Source organism: Falco peregrinus, chromosome Z (assembly GCF_023634155.1).
Source record: "Falco peregrinus isolate bFalPer1 chromosome Z, bFalPer1.pri, whole genome shotgun sequence".
NCBI lineage: Eukaryota > Metazoa > Chordata > Aves > Falconiformes > Falconidae > Falco > Falco peregrinus.
The window spans coordinates 38,112,821-38,136,794 of NC_073739.1; the positions used below are offsets into that span (position 1 = coordinate 38,112,821).

The window sequence follows — 23,974 nt, forward strand, 5'->3', positions numbered from 1 at the left end:
ATAGTTTTCCTTAGGAATTTTTTTCCTAGCTTGGTGTAAAGCTAAATTTCTAGCTTGTTTTCTTACTTAGTCTATAAAATAGTTATGCAGTGCTTTTTATTTTAGGGACTGGAAAAGAGTGGTACTTAAAAAAACCAAACAAACTAGCTTTATTCAAACCTTTTCTGATGATTTTTATAGTGAAATTTAACTACAGCCCTTATTTTTCATCATGTTCTGCCGTATGTGAATATAGTAAGTGATGTGTTCGTAGTTGCATGTCACTGCAACTTAGGATGAAGCCATTATAGTTGTTGTTGAAGTTGTCATAGCTAATGATTTTCTACTTTGCTATCTAGTGGTAGCTATGTATTTTAAATACAAACTGTTAACAAAGGCATTATGTATTACTCAGAGTGCTGAGGCTCAGGTTCATTTAGGCAGGCATTTAGATGTCCTGACAAGTTTTTCAGTGAAATTTCGTTAAGATTCATATTTAGAAAACAAACGCCATTTTAATAGTCAGTCTTTGGTTGCAAATTCTGTCTTGTATGATACGCTGTGGAGGAGGTTGGAGAAACTTTATTTGAGCCCATGTATGTGTACTGTCTTAAGTTACTTATTTGTTTGTTTAAACTTATATTTTGACTGGTGTTTTTTTTTAAAACTGCACTTCTGGGGAGGGCTGGTATTGATCAAGTTACTTTGTTTTTCTGCAGTGGCAGAGTAACAAGTTTGAAACTGTTCTTGTGCATAGGTATCTGCCACCTTTGCAGCAAGTTTGGTAACTAGTCCTGCCATTGGAGCATACCTGTCTGCTAGCTATGGAGATAACCTTGTTATACTAGTGGCCACATTGGTGGCTGTTGTGGACATCTGCTTCATCTTGCTAGCTGTACCAGAATCTCTGCCAGAAAAAATGAGACCTGCTTCATGGGGAGCATGTATATCATGGGAACAAGCAGACCCTTTTGCAGTAAGATGTACTTCATTAAGTAATTAATAATTGATGATTAATTATTATTAATAATAATTTGCATTAGGTAAGCTTGATAAATCTTTAATCTTAGCTTGAATATTCAGTATACCATAATCTCTGTTCTCCACTGTTGCACAAAAAGATCTAGATAAATCTAAAACCAAAAATCAAACCAAACTTTGCGGATTAAATGATTGTTGAATAGGAAACAATGTTTACTGTGAAATCTAAAGGGAAACTGCTTTACTTTTCTAAGTTACTTTCTCTGTTTTATTGTAAGAGAAACGCGGAGTTCTTATACTGCTGCAGACCCCAAACCCTGATCTTTTAAGGGTTTTCCATATTTATTTTATGGTTTGTACTTTTGGTTGGCAATATCTCTCTCCACTCTTGGTGATACGTGATTTCTTTTTAATATAGAATGGATCAACGATACCCAGTTTGTCTACACTTATATATAAGAGGGGTTAAAACATATCATGTGGTCTTTCTAGTAACTTGTTCATGTATTCTCACTTAGCTAAATTGTGTTTGTGTTCCACCTTAATATCTTAAAGAGAGGAAAGAGTGATTGTTCTTCATGAGATCCATCCTGCTGGAACTAGTTGTGCATGTTGAGAGATGAGTGACATGCCTGAAAGACTGCAGTTAAAGAATTTGTTTTCCACAGTTTGCTACTCAAGGTGATTCATATTATGGGTGAACAAGAACAAGAAATGTACAAGGAAAAATACTCTTGTAATTTGGGCAGAGAAATAGTTGTAATGAGGCTATATAATTTGCTAGTGTCTTTCAGAACAGATTATGATGATCAATTAGAAGACATTATGCATTTCCCTAAATATTATTTGAATCTGTTTTCAGTGAATACTTTTAATCTGGCATTGAACAGTAGCTTGAAAAATGAAACAGAAACTTTGCAGAATTGGATACCACAAACCTTATATAATAGGGGGTTATTTCTAACTTGATGTTCAGCTGTTTCTGTGTGTGATTATTTTTTTTTTTTTACCCTTATATGTGGGTAAAAATGGATTTGAAAAAAGTAAATCCACCTTCTACTTCCTTTAGACTTTGAGTAAATGTTTCAATACTTGTTTTGTTTCTTTGTTTTACAGTCTCTGAAGAAGGTTAGAAAAGATTCTACGGTTCTCCTGATCTGCATTACAGTGTTTCTCTCCTATCTGCCTGAGGCTGGCCAGTATTCTAGTTTTTTTCTGTACCTGCGACAGGTAAATGTTGGTGTCTTCACATCTTACTAAGGATGTTTATATAAGTATTCCCCAAGACCTGTTTCTTGTGGAAGGTTTTGCTCAGAAACTGCTTTCTGACAAAATAACTGCTTTAAAAAATAAAGGCAGGGTACTTTGCTAAGCCAAAAGCTGAATAACACTTGATTTCCGATACATAAGTCCTGCCATAGCTTAAGCATGTGTTCATACAGTTAAGCAGACCTTTCTTCCCATTCAGTGCAGCAGTTTGTATGTCTTGAGGTGGGATCTTCCCTGTTGAAGAGCTATTGTGTCTGGGAGTGAGCGGAGAACTTCAGTTTCCAGATACACGACTTCCTCTGTCTCCTTTTTTCAAGGCAGTGTTCTTTTCTTGTGTGGATTTCTTGGCAAGCAGTTGAGTTAAGGATTGTTCATGAAAGTGTACGCTTCCTGTATGGATTTAGAATTATAAGCAGGGATCAGTGTTTCACTTGAAGAAGATATGTCATTGCTAGTGATTGTCCTGGGTTGTGTTCAGCATTTGTTTTATGCATTTTCTGCTTCTCTTCAGATTATAGGTTTTGGATCTGCTAGCATTGCAGCATTTATAGCTGTGGTAGGCATACTGTCTATAGTAGCTCAGGTAAGCTTTATTCTTTTTAGTGTGTTATTAGAAAGTACAAAATGAATGCTAAGGCATGGTCTTCAGACTATGAAGCTTGGCCATAAACTTCGTACATGCTCTAAAAGGCTAGTGTATCTTGCATTCACTTAACGTTGCATTCATGTATAGTCTGTGTAAATGTCTTGCTTTAAATCTGCTTTCCTTGAAAGTACTGGACCTGGACATCAGAAGATGAAATTAAAATTTGCTAAGCTTGGATCAGTAAATTTACTGGAACTCTGGCTTTAAAATTATTTAGGAAATTGGTTACTTAATGCAAGGCCTTCTGAAGGGGAACATGTTATTTATTTTAAGAAAGAATCATGCTACTTGCACCTTTCAGTCGGCTCATGCTCTTGATCTTGCATGCAAACAGTGCAGGTGTTGACATGGTCTGTCCAGAGTTACTCAGGGTCAGCACAAAAGCTGAGGGACTATGAGGCTTTGGTATATTGCTTTCATACCTCTTAACTGGCAACACTGAACTGGGTTTTGGACAGGTCCTTTATACCTTTTAGAAATCAAACAGTTTTTATGATGCCGATTTTGGTATCTTTATTGTGCAGTTTGTCCTCCTGTTGTGATAACAGAAGAGGAATGGCACATACAATATGCTGCAACCTTGTTGCCATCCTTAGCAGAGTGGAGGTCTTAACTGTTTTGATGTAAACAACACATTCTTCAGTGTTCACCGCTGGTGTCAGTTGTATACTTCCTTATCAGTTCAAGTCGTTATTTTAGTCCTTGCCCCGTGGCTTGTTCTGATGCTGTTATGTATGCTCACATTTGTCAGTCGCACTTTATTCAGATTAGTATTTTTGCTGAAAATCTCTAAAATGGCAGCCCTTGTGTTTCATCATTCTCAGTGTTGAAATGAGGAGGTTCTGCGTTGATTTTTGAACTCTTTGAAGAGTGCTTATTGAAATAAGCTTTGCTTCGTAAATACTGATCTATGTTGGCATGTTGGATATCTCCAGAATGATGTAGATAGAATTACTGTATTTTTGCTATTTAGCTTTCAAACTAGCTTTGTCTTATGAATGAGAAACAAGTAAAGTAGTGCAAGATGTACATGAGAGGAAGTGTGTGCTGCTTTGCAGTCCCTCTGGTTCCTTTTCTTTGGATTTTTATTAATGCATTGCTGAATTTCTTGTGTTAAAGAAAAACATGTACTCTGTTAACTGAGTGAAGTTGTCCATATGGACTTTGGACAAGGAGCAGTCTGCTCCTTGCCACATGAATGTGTTGCTGCTGTATGTGAATTGCGATCTCTTTTCACTCAGCAGAAACACTCCTAACAGATGAAAAACAGTGGCCTTCCTTTAGGTTTAGTTTCCATGTGCAAATAAAAAGGTCATATCAGTGGTGTAAAGAATCAGCAGAAAATGTAATTTAAGATGCTTAGAAATTTGCCTTGGCCAAATTTCTGTGCATGTGGTGAAGTTGGAAAAGCAGCAATATTTACTTGCTGGTTTTAGTTGTAAAATTGGATAGTAATTCATCTGACCTAAAGAGATCACTTTTTTCTGAAGTAAGTGTATTTTTTCCCCTCTGGTGTTTGCAGATACTGGTAAATTCAACCCATATCCAACCTGTACTATCTTAACTTGGTAGCAGCATTTACCATGGAACTCTCTAGTCTGTAATGGAACAGAATTGCAGAGGTGGAAATGAGAGCCTGTTCAGAGTGGAAACAGACACTGAGATACGAGGTCCATAATGAAGCAGTACCTTGCCTTCTTGATGTCTTGAAGCAGAAACACTTTAATAGTTAAGAATGTCTGTACATCAAATATTGATATGACTAGTCTGCATTTTTAACTTAATACAGGAGAAGTAAAAGCATGAGTAGTGTGAATTTCCTTGTCTGTTGAAAGGTCTTCTGTATTGCTTTGTGTAGAAGGAGAAATTATTTTAGCAATCTGGTTTTTAAAATAACATTTGGATGAATCAATTTCTCTTACAGACTGTGTTTCTCAGTATCTTGATGAGGTCTATAGGGAACAAAAATACAGTTCTTCTTGGCCTTGGCTTTCAAATCCTTCAGTTGGGTTGGTATGGTTTTGGATCTCAGTCTTGGTAAGCATGCATTTTCATAGGTACATACCTGTTAAGGAACTGAAGATATTTTTTGCAAAATGTTCTTCCATTCAGTTCTGTCATCATGAGTATTTAAATGTTTTGTGAATTAAGTATTCTCATTTGCATGGTATTACCTAAGTCTGGCTTGTATTTTGCACATGTAGAAATGCTAGAATTTTCCAGATACATAGTGGAAGTTGAAGACTAACAGCCCTTTTGAAAAAGGAGTCTTTGCACCATTATGGTCCACTGAGTTTTATGTCTACAAATGTGGTTAAAACTTTTTGTTAAACTCACAAGCTAGTAAGTGGTATTTTCTCTCCAATAATTCCACTATATCCATTCAGTCAATCGATTACTGGACCTCTGCTTTTTTTCTTTCTGTTCTCTTACTATAACTATATTTGGTGTTGGAAACTATCTAGAGCTTCTTTTGTTGCAAAAACTGAAGTAAAATGAACTAGAACCATAATAAGCTGGAGCGGCTTTTTCTTTTCAAAGTTTGACCTGCTGACAGTGATGAATGCTTGTTCTTTATCAGAGCACTTCCTAGTGAGTTATACAAATTAGAGAACTGCCTCACTGGGACACCCTGTGAAATTTTTCTTTTTTACAGCCTTTGGAGAAGGACAGCCTGTGCATCACTCCTACTCCCCTGTTTTCCTCTGCTGTAGTAGCTAGTGTAGAATCAAATGTGCTTCTATTCCAAGAAGCTCAGGGTAATTTGTAGGAAGGGAGCAGAAGACAGCCCTGAACAGATCATTTCCAGTCTTTAGATACTTCAATAAGAGTACTTTTGAAAGGGCATCAAGCCTTGAATGAGGGTACCCTTGTGGCCCTTTTCAGGGGAGTGGGGTGTAATTATATGGGCAGGCTCATTTTTAATTCGAAGTATGTATTTAACACAGGATGATGTGGGCAGCAGGAGCTGTAGCAGCAATGTCAAGCATTACGTTCCCAGCAATCAGTGCTCTGGTTTCAAGAAATGCAGAGTCAGATCAACAAGGTGAGTGTTAGATGAATTTCTGTTTCAACATCAGACTACTTTCTTGGATGACTCTTCTGTCTAGAAAGCAGCATATTTACCTAGGTGTACTTTTCAAGTATGTTGAATCAGTTTCTTGGGCAGTAGCTGTCCATAGGAAGTCAGCCGATCTGTAGGGAAGAGGCAGGTACACAAATTTATCAAATTTGCATTGCAATATGTATACTTTCTGTCTGACCAGCTAATTGTCTTCTAGCTTCCTGTAAAAGTACTACAAAAGCAACAAAACCAGATGTGGTAACTTTCAAGTTGTTGTTTTGTTTTTTTTTTAATTAAAAGTAATAATCTCTAAGTGAGGATTAATGTAACGGTACCATCTTTTTTAGTTTCCATTAAAAAGGCATCTTTTGAGATTGAAATAAACTATACAAGAAGCTCTACTCTGTGTGGAAAAGTTGTCCCTATTTGCTTTAATACCTCAGATTTTCAAGGAAAAGAAGAGGAAGCTTAAGGAAGTAGCTGATCTAAGAAGACAGCAAAATTAATTGGTTTTGATATGAATGAGGAATGAACGATCAGAAATAAATTCATTTAAAGTAAAGTGGGGGAAGGGGTCATCACAAAGTAGAACCCTTGTGTATAATAATTGAATTTAGTGTTCTCATTATAAGTATTAGTCTTTAACATTTTACTGCTTGAAGTTAGAGAAGTGTAGTTAATATGTGAGGCATGAAGGAGGTGTAGTTCTAGGAGGCGCATTTCCATTGAGCTTGAAAGTTGCAAAAGACAGTGTTTTGCATGGCTTTTTTAATCATTCTCTTCTCCCCCATTTTTGTTTTGTATTTATGTCATGAATTGAATAGTTAAGTTGAGAGAAGGCACTGATCTTTCATTTTACATAGAGGAAACTACTGTTAATAGTGCAGGCATACAGTAGTTTCTAGAGTGATATTTTGCCACCTAGTGGCACAAAAATTTTAAGCTTACGTGTCAACCTATGAAGAAAAAAACTTGTACAACTTTGCTTTACGCTTGTTTTCTTTCCTTCCGTTTTACAAGTTACTGCCTTAGGAAGGAGGTGGATACGCAGACTACTAGTATTGTAAAAATAGTGTTCTGAAGAATCTTAATCTGTAAGATCACCAAAAAACTTCTTACACTTCAGGAAGTTGAAACTGAAATACACCCCTAGAACCTGTATTAATCAAACTTCTAAAATAATCTAATGTAAAACTGCATCCAAGCTAGTACTGCTGCATTTACTGCCCTGAATGAGTTACTTCGTACTTAAATAAATCCTGATTTTTAGACTGGTGGTGGAAGAAATCTGTTACGCAACCCGTAACACATGGATGCATTACTCTAACTTTCACTTGAAAATAAATTGAGCAGGTACCACACTTAATCTCTGCTTTCTTTGTTGTGGGCTTTGGGTGAGGGTGGAAGAACTCTAATAGAGAAAATCAGACTTGCACATAAATGTAGTTGCTCATATTCAAAACTCGCATTACTTCCAGTAGCATGCAAGTACAGTGACAGAACTATGGTCATGCAGAGAATTATTTTAACAAGCCAAGTTGTCTTCAATGTATTTCTTATGATCTTGGTATGCAGACATAATTATGAGATGTGCTATTTTAGAACAGCTATTAGAATATACTCAAGAGCTGTAAGCTGTGAATGTTTCATTCTTTATTTAAAAAAAATAAATAATCCTACTCCTTTATTTTTCTTCATTAGGTGTTGTCCAAGGAATAATAACTGGAATAAGAGGTCTCTGCAACGGCCTGGGACCAGCACTGTATGGCTTTATTTTCTTTCTCTTTCATGTGGAGCTCAATGAATTGCCACCTGATCAGACATCTGGAAAAAAAGCAATGCAAGATACCAGTGATGAGGTGAGTTTAAAATTTGATGTGAAGTTTGCAGTGTAGAACTCGGGGATAAAAATCTGTCATTTTGGTTGATTTAAATCCTTGATACCTAATTCTTGAACTCCTCGATTCTCACTTGTCAGCTTTATTGAACTATTAAGATAGCTTATAACTTAAATTTGATAGTACATACTTAGATTTACGGTAGTAGCAGCTTTGGTTTCAGTAGTCTTAACAGAGCCAGTTAATGTGAATCTACTCATAACACAGTTAAAATTCAGTATTACAGGGAAACATGAAATTTTGACAATAGGAGGGTAATTTTTGTAACTCAGTAAACTGTAACAAGTTTATCTCTGAATCTCACAGCAATAGGTTAATTATTCATGTACACAGTAATTTAGTATACAGTTAAGATGTTTATGGTTTTTTGTTTGTTTGGGTTGGGTTTTTTTTCAATGACAGTAATAATGCTGTTTATCGTCTTTCCTTACCTGTATGAAACTTGAAGGGTAATGGAGAAGTCAATCCTATACAACATTTTTGGAACTCCCTTCGATCTTTTGTTTTGTTTTGTTTTTGTTTTAAATCCCTTCCGTCTTTGTTTCAGGTCTGCATTTTTGTCTACTTTGTTCTTCCCGATTTGACTTCCAAAATGTCAAATATATGCTTACTAGAGTTTGGAACCTTATGGACTCCTTTTAGTTTGATTGCTCTGACCTCTTCAACTACAATTTCATTGCTTTTTCAAAATACTAAGAATGCACTTTCCAGAGAGGTGATGATCTCTTAGTTTGTCATTAAGCTGATTAAGACAGACAACAGATTAGCTGGTAATAATAAATAAATAAATAAATGGTAGTGTTACTGTGGAAACAAGCCTCTTCCCAGCTATTAACTATAACCAGTGCTTGAACATATTGGTGGCGTGCTCCATAATTTGCTCAAGCAAACAAAGTAGAGTTTTAAAGTAAGAGAGTAAGGGGGTAAAAACACTCTTTTTTGTTCAAAAAGGAACCTGTAGTGAAATATGGAGACCATTAATAATCACAGTTTCAGATTCTCAAGAGCTGTGTCATGCTTCCACTGGATAAAATTTCATTCTTGAACTCTGTTTTTTAAAGCATCAAGTCACGTAAGCTTTTCTTGGGGGCAGGAAGTGTGATGACTTTTTGACCTTGAACATACATTTCTGTTATAAGTAATTTCAGTATGTTCTGTTACTTTAAGAATATCCATGTGTTTTTTTTGTTGAAGTAGTCCAGATGTATTACAGTGGAGTAACTGACTGTTCCAGTAAGTTATAAATGAGTCAGAACTTGTGTAGCAGAATTTTCTAAGACTTAACGGTAGAAAAAATTCCTGCAGTGAAGCCTATATGTAGGCTTCCTTATAAAATAATGATTTTTCTAAACAGTAAGTGGAAGTTAAACCATCATTTCAGACATCCTTGTTTTCTTGAAAACCTACTTAATAAATAAGTAGACTTTTTTTAGTTAGAAGTACAGCAAAATAAGTACATATTTGTATAACTAAGATTGTTTTTTCTTCTAATTTCAGTAGGACAGCTCTTATGTTTAATTATGTATGAGCTCATAAACTTTGTTAAATGTCTGTAATTACCCCTACTAATAGTTACCAGGCACCTAACACATGGGACTATCATTCAGGAAAATATTACAGTTCTTTTTCATACTGATTCTTATGTTCAAGTCTAATGTAACAGTGGGAAAGAACCACCATTCAAATATTATATAGGCATAAAAATTGAGCCAAGTAAAATGAGTGGAAATAAAAACCAGGGAATACACGCTGATTAGACAAGGAAAATGTGTACAAGCCTAGCTTACAACACTAGAACTACTACCATGGATTTGCAAGGCCCAAATGCAAGCTACATGTCTCTTGATCTTGTTCAGTATTTTAAATTGATAATTAGGAGATGCTTTACAGATATACATAGTTTGAAAAACATTTATTTTATTAAATGCTAATAAATCTTCACTAAGAGATGTTTTAATAACAAGTTTAAATGGTCAAGTACCTTGTTTTAAAAAGTTACTGGATGTCTGTGGAACTGCTGTTAACTGGTAAGTCATTTAGTCTGTGACAAGCTTTGTTAATTTTTTTTTTTTATTTAAGCTTGTATTCTACCCCTGCTTGTCCAAAGCTATGAGTGTATAGAAACAGCTGAGAATGCACTCTTACTGTGCTGAACCTTGATCAAACCCCAAGGTGCTGTTAAGGTGAATTAAAAACAGTTCTTCCTCCTTTATTTCCACTACTGTAATAGTGGGGATTATTACAACTACAGGAAATGGATTTTAAAGCTGTTATCAGAAATAGGTTATGTATATAGGTTTTGTTAAAATAATTAATGTGAAGAATAAATTTGTGTAACTTATGACACATTTTACTTTGACAGAAAGCTGTCTTGTCCCATTAAAAAAAAAAAGTTTAACTGCTGAAAGCTGATTATTGCCATAATTTAGTATTGTACCTTTCAGATATAAAGTCTTCTGTGTACACTGATGGACAAAGTGCTAAAACAAATGGTTAGATACCATGGCTTTGTAAACCTCAAATTGTTAGATATAATGGCTTTGTAAACCTCTATATTCCGACAGTAGACAGGGAAATCTGGATACAAATTTCGGTTATTTAATGTGTAGAGTAAATGGATGGGAATACATCCCAGTGGTAATTTCTGGAGGATTATTTTAAGGAGCTTGAACTTGAAGGCAAGTCAGAAAAACAAACAAAAAAGTATTAGATTCTGTTGCTCTAGAGGACTTAAGAACAGGATTTTACTGAATATCACTTTTTTTTCCTTGCGGAAGTGGGAGAGTTGCAGTGTTACCACAGGTCACAGTTGCAATTCTGTTCTGTCAAAGAATTGATGTACCTATTCAAAAAATTGTGTATCTGCTATGCAAAGCATAAACAGTAAAAGCATATCTGGCTTAATTCCTATTTAAATAACTGTTTTCAAAACTGGAGACCCTGAAGAAGAGTGTGAGGTTGCATAACGGTCCACAGTGAGCCCTTACAGCGAACAGGGCAGCCGTAGGCTGTGTTTGGACAGCGATAGTAACTTGGCAATGCAATAAGCAGGGACTGCTGTTCAAAGCTTCTTACTCCCTTCAGTGGAACTGCAGTAGTGGAATATTCAAAAGCTGCTAAGATAAATCAGCTGTTACACTACAGATGAGGATATTAATTTATTACATTTGAGTACTTGTGGGCTTAGCACCACTTGAAGATTTAAGTAATATTGTTAGTATAAATTATGTTAATATGATTATATACTTTAAAGACTGTCAGCTGAAAAATTAGGCCTCTGCTTGTAGTAAGAGTTGAAGCAAGGGAAATATGCTGTTACTTTATGTTTAATTTCAGCTGCTTTCCCACTTTGTATTAAAATAACTTACTGCATTTCATTTGGTAGAGAAAAAGGACACTGGATTGACAAGTTTAATCTTCTGATTTCTATTTGATTTTAGTTGACAAGGATACAGAGAAGTTGTTCAAGATAAAAAATAGTTGCTGGATTGCTGACACTTTCTCTTGTGGAATTTTGTCATCAAACATAGCTGGCTTAAAATTAGTCTTACAACCTTTCTAGTGCATGCTTTTAACTGGGGTTATGAAATGTGGACAAGTTGTTTTTTAAATTTAAAAACAAACTGCTTAGAAGCAAGAGAGAATAATTCCAAATACCAAGTTATACACGCCAACAGCCTGACTCTGCAGTGAGAACAGTATGTACTGCATAGCCTGCAGTACTTTCCTCACTCATGTATTAGTTTTTGGGAATGTTTATTTAGCTAACGATTCTAATGTATGTCAGCCATAGAAGCTAGTGGAAAAAGTGAAGTTGAAAGATTTACTGAGCATTTCCTTCTGGGTGTTGTGACCTTGTCCTATTAGTCTTCAGAGGAGTCTTGCTGATTTAACAGGCGTGTTGCCTAAAGAAAAAATAAATACAAAGAAGCATCAGTCATTGTTTCATTTGCTAAGCAAGCCTATTGTCAGTTGGTAGTTCTGTGCGTGTTTCTGTTTTTTAGATCACTATGCAGATCAGGTGAGGAATTCTTAGGGACTGTAGATGCAGAAAATTCAGGTTGTGGTATATGTATGAACTTGTTTGCATAACTTTATAGTCACTGTAAATAAGTCTGCCATTATCTCCTGCTTTAATGTTATAGTTCTTAATGCAGAAGTCAATGTCTAAAACTTCATGAATTCTTTGATATGCTTGTTTCCCTGCAGAGAGCAATCATTCCTGGTCCCCCCTTCCTGGCCGGAGCGTGCATTGTTCTTCTGGCTTTTCTAGTTGCCTTATTTATTCCTGAGAACAGCAAAGCCAGCAGTACCAGAAAACACAGCGACAGCATCAGCAGTACTCTGAATAACAACCTGGACCAAAGTAGTGAAGAGGACACTGAACCATTGCTGCAAGATAGCAGTGTATGAAGCCTAACTTCTGAGCAGACTAGGGAACAAATTCATGCACTGAATTGCAGCTCTGGAAGCTTGGTGGGGTCTAGAGAGTATCTGGCCTCTGAATGGAAGGTGGCTGTGTACAGGGGAAGGTCAGATGCTGTACGATACTTGAGTTTGATGCCATACCTACAGGAGGGTTTGTTTAGCATGGCAGGTCACAACTAGACATGATTCTGCCCGATACAGGACTGCAAATGCTATGTCAAATCCTGGTATGGGGTAGAAAGCAGAATATACAGTTGTAATAGATTTTTTTTTTTCCAAAGTTTGAACATTCTGTTCCCAAAGTTATATGCAAAATAATCAGGTTTAATGCAGAACAGTTTCTGCCACCACTGTGAAAGGTTGTTTTGCGTTTCTTACGCCTTTGTCTTCAGGTATGCTACATGTAGCCCTTACAATATAAGAGGGACTGATCTACATGGTTCTGGTATCTGAAGTAGTGGTTATCAATAAAAGTAATTAAATTTCCTGAAGATACATTCTCAAATACTATTTAGTAACGAGAAGTCCAGTAGTTACCAGAAAGCAATGATGAAACTGAGATGCCTTTTGTGGGTGTATGATCACACATGACAGTCGTTACCCATAAATCAAGGTCATATTGAAGTCTTAAACCCGCATTTCAGAACAGTATGTTCTCAGCAGTTAAAGCAAATCCAGATGGCACCTGAGAGCACTGGTCACAATAATGTTTTCTTGTAAAAAATAGAATTTTAATTATAAAAAGAGCAGTGTCAGAAATATGGACACTTGTGACTTCTGAAGCAGGAAAAACAGTGGGTGCCGGAGTAGTTTACATCAAGAAATATGTATATTTATTGCATTTTGTCACTTTATCTGACATATGAAATAATCTTCCCTATTAATTCTTTTCACCCCTGCCTTAATTGCTACTTAGTGTTCAGTTATTAGTCATATTTAGCCTTCATATCACTGTCTTACCTGCTGATATATTCATATCAAATTTCTAAAAGATGCTTTAAAGAAGTTACAAATGGCTAAAAATATGCTAATTTTTAGAGACATTTTATGAAAAAGACACAGATTTATATGTATTTTGTTGCAGTGTAAATGGACCATTAAACCCAACTTTAATGAAGTACTGCTATGAATGTTTTATATGTATGCAATATATGTAGATATTTGTAAGGAGTTTTAATTTTTCCAGGTGGAGCACTGTGTAAATCATGTAATTATAAATGTAACGAGGGTACTGACAGATAAACAGTTTTTTAAAAGGATTGTGTATTGGCTGAACAAATTTAAAAAATATATATTTTGAAACTTGTTCAACATTGGGCAGAGACAACAGACCTTTTGTACTATGCAGTTTGGTTTTTAAGTTAATAAGCTTCCTAATGCATAATAAATCTACATCTTAAGCTTTCTAGGTTTCATGTGTAAGTGTGTTCTTCCAAGTTCACTATTGTGCCTTCCCTTCTTCAGAACAGAAGTGGTTTAATCCTAATTTTCTGGTGAGGTTTACTTGGAATTCAAGTCTGGGCTTTTATGCTGGATATTTTTTTTGCTGCAGGTTGGGCTGCAGTCCAGTAGGTTTTGCATTATCCCAGTGTACAGTGTCTTCAACTTGATATGGAGCTTAAAGAGATCATGGAATATGTTAGTGTTAAAAGTAGCAGTTTTCAAATTTATTACAATTAATAGTATTCTAGCAATGGATCAAATTTTAATTTTTAAAGTAGGATCTGAGAATCACGGAGTGATCGGTGTTGGAAGGGATCTTTAAAGATCACAAGGTAGGGACATCTTTCGCTAGAACAGGTTGCTCAAAGCCCAATCCACCCTGACCTTGAATGCTTCCAGGGATGAGACATCCACAGCTTCTCTGGGCAACTTATTCCAGTGTTGTCATCTTCATTGTAAAAAAAGATTTCTTCCTTATGTCCAATGTAAACTTACCCTTTTCAGCTAAAAACTGTTGCCCGTTGTCTTGTCACTACAGGCCCTCGTAGAACATCTCTGTCTTTCTTATAAGCCCCTTTTATATATTGAAGAGGTCTCCCCGAAGCCTTCTCTTCTCCAGGATGAACAACCCCAGCTCTTGGTCTTTCTTTGCAGGAGAAGTATTCCAGCCCTCTGACCATTTCTGTGGCCCACTTCTGGACCCACTCCAACAGGTCCATGTCTTGTGCTGGGGTACCCAGAGCTAGATGCAAAAAAATATTTTGAGCGTACACCCATACTGTATATAAACTATATATGTGTATTGCTATACTAAAAGTATATTATTAAAAAAATGAAAAAAGGTGAGATCTAGTTTAAGTAAACAATTTAAATGTGTTTATTAGTGGTATGAAATACATTTTTGCTCTCACTAGAAAATTAATAACTCAGTAAGTGATGCTATAGAATACGCTTAATTATTTTTTTTTAAAATCTTGGTTTAACACTGCTGTACAAAGATTCAAAGGTCTGGTTCTAAGTTCATTTTATTTTGATACTTGGTTTTGATGGCTATCGTTACTTAAAAAGATAACTTACAAAGATACAGAGAATCAGATCGTAGTAGTGCATTGATGGCTGTGCTTATTAAGTCATGATGCTCACTTTTCAATCCCATCCACCAGTTAATTAGGCAAAAGTGTTTGTTAAAATTCAAGTAGTAAGTTTGTCTTCCTCAGTGTCAATCGGTTGTTCTTGCAATCTGACTGCAAAGTCTGTTTTTGTTTTTTAACAAATGGATTGAAAACCCAATAAAACTTTTCATCTGGAAGATTCTAAGCAGGTTAAAAAATTGTTTCCAAGTTCAAGTGTACAGTTGTGAGAGTTGTTACAGGTGACACATTTGCACCATTTTTTGCAACAAAACCACATGATGATGGAAATATTTCCAAACTTGTCTTCAAAATGCTGTCTCCATACAATAAGTTTCTTTTAAAAAGCAGTTATTTTCTCACTCTTTGTTCAAGTGTCACATTTACTTTGAAGATACAGATTAAATGTTTTTATTTTTCTAAAAAACTGGCTTAGGTAGCGTAAACTGACAGTGCCTTTTCATCACAGAAAAGGTCAGCAGATTTGGAATACTTGCTTGTCCTTCTGTGAGAGAAAAATATGTACCTATCTTTAAGTTTGACAACTCTTCTAAGCACTTTGACAAGAGATAACTGGTGAGCCTCTGTGGTACAAAAGACTTTTGTGGTCACTCCCCAGCTCTTTCCAATGTATTGAAAAGATTCTAGTATTGAAAGGTCTTGGTTTTATAAAATTAACCACATTCATAACATCTTGGAGCAGTCTGTGTGCTTCTGACTGGAGCATATTTGCTGCACTGGCTTGCCTATGAGTAATCCAGTGAATTAATTTCACTGTTGCTATAACCTTATCCTGGGATCCATTTTTTTTTTTATTCCAGTGAAAGCAGCTACTCCATTGATGGTTACAACTTGTACAACTTTTCCATAAAGTATCATTTTTATTAAAGAAAGCATTTACTGTTGAGAACCTGTTTTCTCTAGTACATCTTTTTTTAGGGACTGACAAGGAAGTTCATGGTCATTTTAAAAATGTAGCAAATACCATAAACTGAGACAGGTTAGAAACACCTGTCTTTCATCCAACTGGATAAGAAACCTCCCACACCCTGTAAATTTTTCTAATCCTTGTTTCTTCAAGGAGATTGATCTAAGAGTAGAGGTAAGGGCTTGATTCCCTTGTGTTTAAAGAAGTATACTAAACCATTTTTTTTTTTTTTATTTTCTAGACAATTTATCTTGAATAAGTGTGGAAGAAAAGAAGGTATTATATATTGTCTCTTATTGCCTCAAAAGAACAGTCTTGCTCCATTCCCTAAAAGAGCACTGCAATAAGAGGATGGAAGATGTTAGGCAATGTTCAAAATACACTCCCAGGCATGGCATTGCTACTACCTGGCTATTGAAGCCTGTGTTTTGTGTTGATACCAAGTGCCTTTTTCTTACATAATTTATCTGTATCAACAAAAACTGACAGTGAACAACAGCCAAACAATGTCAGACGTGTCAAATGACTTTAACACGTGGAAAATGTTGATGTCTTGAAACTTTGCCGTGGTTGTGGTGTTAACATCCAGAAAACCTGTTCTACAGACAGATTTTGTCTTGTAGGCAACTATATTTCTTTCCCTTCTCCCAGTTTTGATAAAGAGTATTTTAAAGTATATTGTTATGCTTTGCAGCAAAATACTGCAGTCTTTTCTGAAGGTGATGCATTCTCTTTTGTTAGAGATACTTAATCGTTTATGGAGGTGTCTGCTACATGGTATGCAGATACCTCTTTTGACAACTTGATGCCTTTTCTCAGAGCAGTGATTCAAACATCCCTGTGAAAAATAATGAAAGAAAAAAACCAACGAAATTGTTCTAGTAACAGACTGAAGTGTTAAGCACTGAAGAAAAAATGAAACATACAGGTCTATGCATCCTCCCATGTTGCTTACAGTTCCAAAGCATTTTTTTCTTGCTGTCTTACTTGTTTATGCTTGCATAATGACTGAAATGTATTTTGTAATCATCGTTGCATCTGTAACTGGCTTGTAAGTAGATGCAACATCAAACTTCTGTAGGCTTGCCCAGCTCGCCCTCTAGCAAGTACACTTTATGCTCATGCTTAAATGCATTGGGAGTTGTAATTCGATGCAGCTAGTGATCCCAGAAGATTTAAACATGCATTTAATCATTAGTAGAATATTTCAAATACAGTATTTAACAAAGTGTACACAAGGTGTACATTTTATATTTTTGTTAACATTGAGAGAGAAATAAAACTGAAAAGGAAGATTGCAGAATATAAATATTTGCTAGACTATGCCACCTAAAGCCAATTGCATTCCACCGATCCTTGCAAGGCACGCGTCTTGACCTCTGAGAGAGGCTGCAGGCCCCTGTATAGTCCTTAGAGGAAAAAGCTGTTTGCAGAGCTGCTAATTTCCGATCTTAGAACTGAGTGGTTAGGATTTAACATGCTTGGACAATGGGTTTCCATTTTTCCTCAAGAAGTAAGCTTGCCAATGAGTTAACTTTAATTTTTCAACATGAAAGTGTGTTTGGGCAAATATCTTGGGAAATATGGAGCACTGAAAACTCCTGATGATTCTGAAAGCAAGTAATACTAAATAAATCCAGGTATTTTTATTTTTAATGCAAATCATATGAAAACAGACGATGTGGCAAGATCAAGGAAAGACTCCAATTTTTACTGTTTCAGAATAATTCTGAGATTATTTATCTGTATGTGAAATACATCAGTGCCTCTACAGCTGCCCTTCCTGAAGGTGAAAGAAAAGAAAAATGTGATAAAGGGCAGACTGTCAGGCAGCATGTTATGAGCAAAACACTTTCTTAGGGTAGAGCCTCACCAAGAGTGGGCTGGTGCCACCTTGACATTACAGCATCTGTCAAAAGGAAAAACAACTCATGACTCTAGGCAATAACTGACGGTAGTAAAAGCAACCAGTTTTCCCTATTTCTCCCATCTCTAGGGGAGAAAAACCATCAAGCTACCATGTAGCAGTAATATTAAAAAGTTCTGCACAGGTGCCTCAAGCAGCTGGTTGAGGTCTTGGTCTTTTATTTTATTAGGAAATACACAAAAGTAAAAGCTTATCTTCAAGTTTGTGGAAGGAGCCCAGGGCAAATATCTTTGAATTTATTTGCTTGTATTTGCTGCTGAATGTAGTTATATTTGGAAAAGGGACTATAAAAATGGAACAGGAAAGATTCCACGTGTGCCCTTTGGGGTAAATTTTTTAAATTTTATTTTTAAATGTGATGTTTAGTTTTCCTTAAGTGCAAAGGCTCCAAACTCAGCCTGAGATTTTCAACTTGTGCTGTCTTATTTGTAACACAAGTACCAGAAATGATGGCCCTCCTAAAATGCAGCGTAAATGTAATAAAAATGCATTTGAGATTACTGAAGGGAGAGAAGGAAAGAAAGCAGCTTGACTTCCTTAACCAACTGAGTTTTGAAACTTGATAAAAATCTCATAAGGTGAGGAAGCTTTATCTGATAGTTGATACAATGAAGATTAGTACTGGTTGCAGGAAGGTTTTGTTAAAATAATTTATTTAAAAAGTGCTTCACTTGTTATAAGACCTAGCTTTGAAAATGAAAGATTTTTGACATCTATTGATCAATTACTTTGGTCAAGGTTATATCTGACATATACCCAGATTTTAAAAAAAATATTAGTCCTGAGAATCAAAAAGTAGTAGGAAAACCTGCACACCAAACTTGATCTCTGAAAACGGGAAAACTTGGCCTTCAAAGAAAAGAATTCAACCCCATCTCAGAGTTACTTTTCCATGATACCCTGGGTGCCAAAAGCTTTTCTAGTATTTGTTCACCCACTCAGATGTAAACCAAGCTTCAGATACCTTGTTCTTCAAAGCTGGGAGAGTTCAACTGCTGCAGTCGTGGGTGTGTATTTTGCAGCTGATTGAAGTAAGATGCACTTCCTTAACTCCAGAACTCCAGTGCTGTAAAAATGTCTTTTGTTTATTTGTTCATGCTCCAATCTTTTTTCTCCCTGAGGTGACAATTATTTTCTAACCATCTGACTTTTTGAGAAGATCTCTAGTAGCTGGTATGTGAGGATGTTTAGCAGGAAATAACTGTGCTTGAAATGGAGTGTTCAGGTGCTTATTGTCAGGGGAATGCTAGTTTAAGGCTTGTGTCCTTCTTTGTCATGCATAAAAAAGATCTAAAAGTCTTAAGAAAAGGGTGATGCAGCAGTGCTATTTAGAGCCTTGTATGTGCTGGCCACTTAAGCCTTGACTGCATCATTTCTTTACTCGCCAAGGTTCAGATGATTAATCCCATTGACAGCAGGCACTGGAAGTACCTGGCACTGCTAGTTGCAGCTGTCTAGAAATCCTAGTGTTAGTAGTAAAACTATCAGGAAATTTTGACTTTTGTTATCACAGTGTTAGCCTTCACATCATGGTGTCAGGAGTACTTTAAGGTGTAGGTATCTTTGTAAAAAGATTTTACCACTTTATTCCTAAATAGAATTAGTCATAGGAGAAAATCTTAGCTGAAGAAATAGCACATCCATCCGCAAAAAACAGCATTTTTTTTGAGTTAGAAAGTGCCCTAAGGCACTTGGGTAAAACATGACATATAGTTCTTGGATGTTAGTCTGAGACCTGTTCAGCTCTTTTAGAAAATACAATGCCTGCATTATGGCAAAAGGCTATTGACTTATAAAAAATTATATCTGGCATCACTTTTCAACTCAAAGGACCGTGAAGAGCTTTGTTAACTGAATACAGTCTTTGTTTCTAATGCTACATAAGACAACCCTCAGTAAAGGACAGACCGAGGGAGTGAGGAGTCCTTGTGCTGATCTCTTTCTTTGAAAGTGCCAGTTGTGAAGTCTGAGATCAGCTTCATTAATGCATTCTGTGAATAAGCTAAAAAATCCTCACCTACTCATGCACAATGCAGTGTATTTGTCATTCATATTTCACAAAAGTTTTAGTAAGCTTGAATATTTTTCTGTCTTTGTAAAAATTACTCTGGATTTCACTAAAGTGAAATTATTATTTTTTTCAAAAATAATCACACTATGCAGTAGAAATTATGTGCTGAAGCTGATGATGGAAAGCAAAACATGTTCCTGTTTTATAATTAAACATAGCAAACAGCAGGATACCTTTGGCAAGGGTCAGCTGTTGTATTAAATGAATTTGTGATTAGAAGTAGTCAGACACAGGAAGAGCTGTGACTCTGTGGGATTAGATGGCTAAATTACTGAAAAACAAATGGAAACAAACTAAGATAATTAATCTAAGGAATGGATAGAGATTTGTACTGAAACTATTAACACTGGTATGACTGAAGTGTAAACAGAACAGTATGTTAAAGCCTTAGAAACGGCCAGACAAGGGTATGGTATGCATTAATTGCTGCAGAACATGGAACATAGTTTCATTCATATGACTTGATAGCAAGAAGAAAAAACCTGAAATACCAATGCTGTCAAGGTGAGAGGTCTGGAGCCATAAAATACCCATATAGGAAAACAAAAGAACCACAAGTCTTTGGCATTTTGCTCAAGTTTTACAAAGGGTGAGACCAATTAGAGAGGTGAAAGGTCCCAAGCGGTATCCACACTAAAGGGTTATAAAAGGCACATGCCCCAGTATGTATGTCATAGTCAACCAACAAGAAATCAAGATGTGTGAGAGCTGAGTAGGCAGTGTTGTTTGTCCTCCATATCATGCCCAAGCAATCCTGGCCAGTCTACTTAGCTGCATGCCTTGATGCATAGTATGCAACTACATGCACAGTGTTATCTGAGATCATTCTGTTAAATGAAATCACCTTCCTTTTCTGTAACATCTTGCATTGAATTTTGCTACACTAATTCCCCGAAAATATAGGAGTTAGAAGGCATGTAGTGACTTAACAACATTTTAGTGCAGTGGGTGGTGGCTGCCGGGTGCTTTGGTCTGCGTCCATAAAAACAAGTGGTGCCACCAAGCAGGAAGGCTCTCAGAGGATAACCTCTTTGGTGACAAGGCTAGCTTTGGTTTTAACAGCTTTCCATTATCTCAGACAGATGAGATAACTCTGCAACTGCATTACAGAAAATTTAGGAATGCAACCTATAACAAGAAAATCTCTAAGTATATAAAAGAAGAAAGGAAATGTATGTTATGTGTATTGACAGTACTTGCTGTTGGAAGGAAGAAAATGAGTCCCTGATCAGGTATTGGATTGTGTGGGACAGTGGAAGTCAAGATCAATGAGCCTTTGGCACTTGAGAGCTTTTAGGCTGTTGAGAGTGAAGGCTTTTGAGGGGATTATATAAAACATTGTAAAAACTGGCTAGTGGTGGCACAGCACAGTGTGATCCAAGAGGTGACAAATGTGCTAGTCTTTGTAGAGTCATGGGCAGCACTGGAATGGTGTGATTGTCAGCCTGAAAGCACTCCTCCACCAGCTGCTTGTGGCTGCACAAGTTACTAGCTACCAAGTTAGTTAGAGGAGCATTGCCAACATCTTTTAGCAAGTAAACAAAAACATAAAGTTCCTAAAATTGAAAATGGGGGCAAAACCCACGAGGCATACAGGTAGATCACAGCAAGACTGAGGCTGCCATATCAGACCCAAGAGGGAAGCTGGAGTTATAGAGCACCCTTGAGCTGTCAGAAAATGTATGTGGAGCACTGATACAAGAGCCTGAAAACATAATAATAGGCAGTTGCCCAGCAGCTGGATACCTTTGCAAATATTTAAGGACAATCTGAGAACTTGAATGAGATGAACCCCATGGTGCACTGTGGTAGTTAGCAAAATCTAAGTCATCCCTGGGCACTTAAGGGGATAGCAACGGCCCATCTAGAACTATTATCTTCACTGCTTGACAGCAGGTCTGCTTGGCCTTGGAAGGCTTACAGATATACTTCACAGTAGCTGACACTGCCGAGGCTAATTAAATAATCTGCAAATGAACATTGTTTTGTGTTTGAAGATCTACATTCTATTAGTGGTGACTAACAGTGTAACAGAGCTTGGCTTTGTGTGGTTTACCTAATACCTTTTGTTATATCTACCTAGATTAGGAGACCATTTGGCACAATAGCAGGGGAGCAGTAGCTGGAGGCTGGTCCTGGACTTCTGTTTCTGTTTACAGTGGTGGTTCAAGGGATTTGCTCTGAATTACATCTAGCTGGGTCCACTGGGCCAGAAGTCTCTATCACACATCTAGTTTGGGGATAGCTAAAGGCAGAAGGTTTAAGGGCTGGCTGGATTGTTCTTGTGACAGAGGGATCTGGCACAAGGCCCAAGGAATCTATTCAGCGCACAGGAAAATGAGTCCTAGACTGTTAAGTAGAGACAGTTAGGGGAAGTGCTTCAAAACTGCTCTGAACCAAGCCACTAGTGCAGATCCGCGTCCTGAAGGGAACAAATTTTCCTTTGCCTGCCTTAATCTCTCTTGCAGGGTAAAAAGTGAAATCTGCCTTCTCTCCCCTTTTTAAAGACACCTCCTAAATTAGGACTTCCATCACAGGTAGTGGGTAATTTTTAAGATTCTGAGTTTGTTGCCTAAATGCCTGAATTAACTATATGTTAAACAAGTATGTGCACAAAGTTTAAGTCAAGTTGACCCACCCTCTCAAGTCGTCAGATGAGCCACCCTCTCAAGTCGTCAAAACTGATGAATGAAAGGACTTCTAATCAATGGAGTCAACCCTGGGAAACAAAGAACAGACAAGGATAAGAGACTGATCTCTAAATTATGCAGAAAGAAGCTTCCAAGTGAGAAACTTTTGGCCTGGCTGTAAAAGGAGACAAGCCGATGAGGTGTTGCAACCCACAGAAAATTAGTTCAAAGTAGGGCAAAGGTAATTGTGGTTATGGGAGATCTTGACCTCCAACTCAAATAGCCCCGCTGAGAGAGGGCAGAGCCCGCTCGGGGAGCACAGCTAGTTGGCAAAACCCTTCAGCAGCGCTACCTGAGGCTGCCACTGATTTGCGTCAGAAGTGAGGAACTTGTAACCAGTCCTGTGCGTGAATGAAAACGAATGTGTGACGTACTGTGAATGTGCAAGTTCTCTGCTGTATGTGATGTGTACCCTGGAGTAACTTGGTGTGCGTGTTAGGAGGAAAGATCCCCCGTGCACCCAGCGCTGCAATAAACCAGTGCTGGCTTTCTAAACTATCATTTCGTTTAGAGAGTTTTCCTGGTTTCGATTTTTGGTAACAAGTTTAAGACAGATATTCTGTCCCCAGTATTAGCTCTGTGCCTTTGTTGACAGATCTGTTCTTCTAGAGATACTCCTCCTATGAATTTTAATGGCAGGACAATTTTCCAGACAGCTGTGGACTTGGCCTTCAGATTCAGTATCTCAGTTCACACCTTGTACTTACCCCGGCCATTGGAATCATTTGCAAAGATGTCTGCTGTGCTTGTATTTATCCATGCTAAGCAGTCGTGCTGAAGTCAGAATACAATTAAATGGGTATGTAAATCTTTGCAGAATGGCATCCTAAAGCTGGAAGGACCTTAAATAAGTTGGTTTTTAGGATATGTTTGCCTGGTCCCTTACAGGCAAAACCAAATTGATCCTGCTGGTGCTCCCTGCCAATCTGAGCTTGGTGTGTTCCCACCCTGAGCCAGCCAGGCCCCATAACCACAGCTAGCTCAGAAATAAAGTCCGTGCAATAAATCTGGCTACAATATGAGATTCATTTGTTGCAAGGTGATGGTAGCTCCTAATCCCGGTTGATCTGAGTATGAACAGAGTGAGTCTAAAACTGCTTGGTGATATAGCATACTAAAACAGTATTAATCCCAGGAATGCCTTAATAGGAACTATTTGGTTCCTATTTATAGTATCATAGTCTTGCCTTTAAAATTTTTTATTAGGTGTAATTTCTTACAAATTCTGGTTTTTGTATGTTAATCTGTAGGAAGTGCCTCCTTCCAAAATGTCTGTTCTGTTCTACAAACCTTTACATCCCATGTGCAAATACTGAGTTAATTCTCACAAAGGTAGTGTAGCCAGTGAAGCTATCTATAGAAAGAGTTTTTGCAGGACATGACATTTACCTTAGGATCCATTCTTTGCAGTCCTTTACTCTCTGTTACCGTGTATTTTGCATTACTTACTGTTCATGTTCCTTTATACCCTACTTCACAAACAGCATGTTTGAAGCTAGACCTTAGATTACAGAGAGAAT

The 23,974-nt window shown here is 37.0% G+C and overlaps 1 protein-coding gene and 1 long non-coding RNA gene across 2 annotated transcripts in view; one reads left to right on the plus strand and one right to left on the minus strand.

Annotated features, from left to right (window-relative positions):
* Positions 1-13,670, plus strand: part of MFSD14B (major facilitator superfamily domain containing 14B) — a 31,751-nt gene extending 18,081 nt beyond the window's left edge. Inside the window, exons 6-12 of the mRNA XM_055790888.1 lie at positions 737-955; positions 2,077-2,190; positions 2,741-2,812; positions 4,800-4,912; positions 5,824-5,921; positions 7,641-7,798; positions 12,047-13,670. Coding sequence (XP_055646863.1) covers positions 737-955; positions 2,077-2,190; positions 2,741-2,812; positions 4,800-4,912; positions 5,824-5,921; positions 7,641-7,798; positions 12,047-12,250 — 978 coding nt within the window. The 3' untranslated portion in view covers positions 12,251-13,670. The remainder of the gene's footprint in view (positions 1-736; positions 956-2,076; positions 2,191-2,740; positions 2,813-4,799; positions 4,913-5,823; positions 5,922-7,640; positions 7,799-12,046) is intronic.
* LOC129782726 (uncharacterized) overlaps positions 1-23,974 on the minus strand; it is a 186,730-nt gene that overhangs the window by 155,715 nt on the left and 7,041 nt on the right. The window lies entirely within an intron of this gene.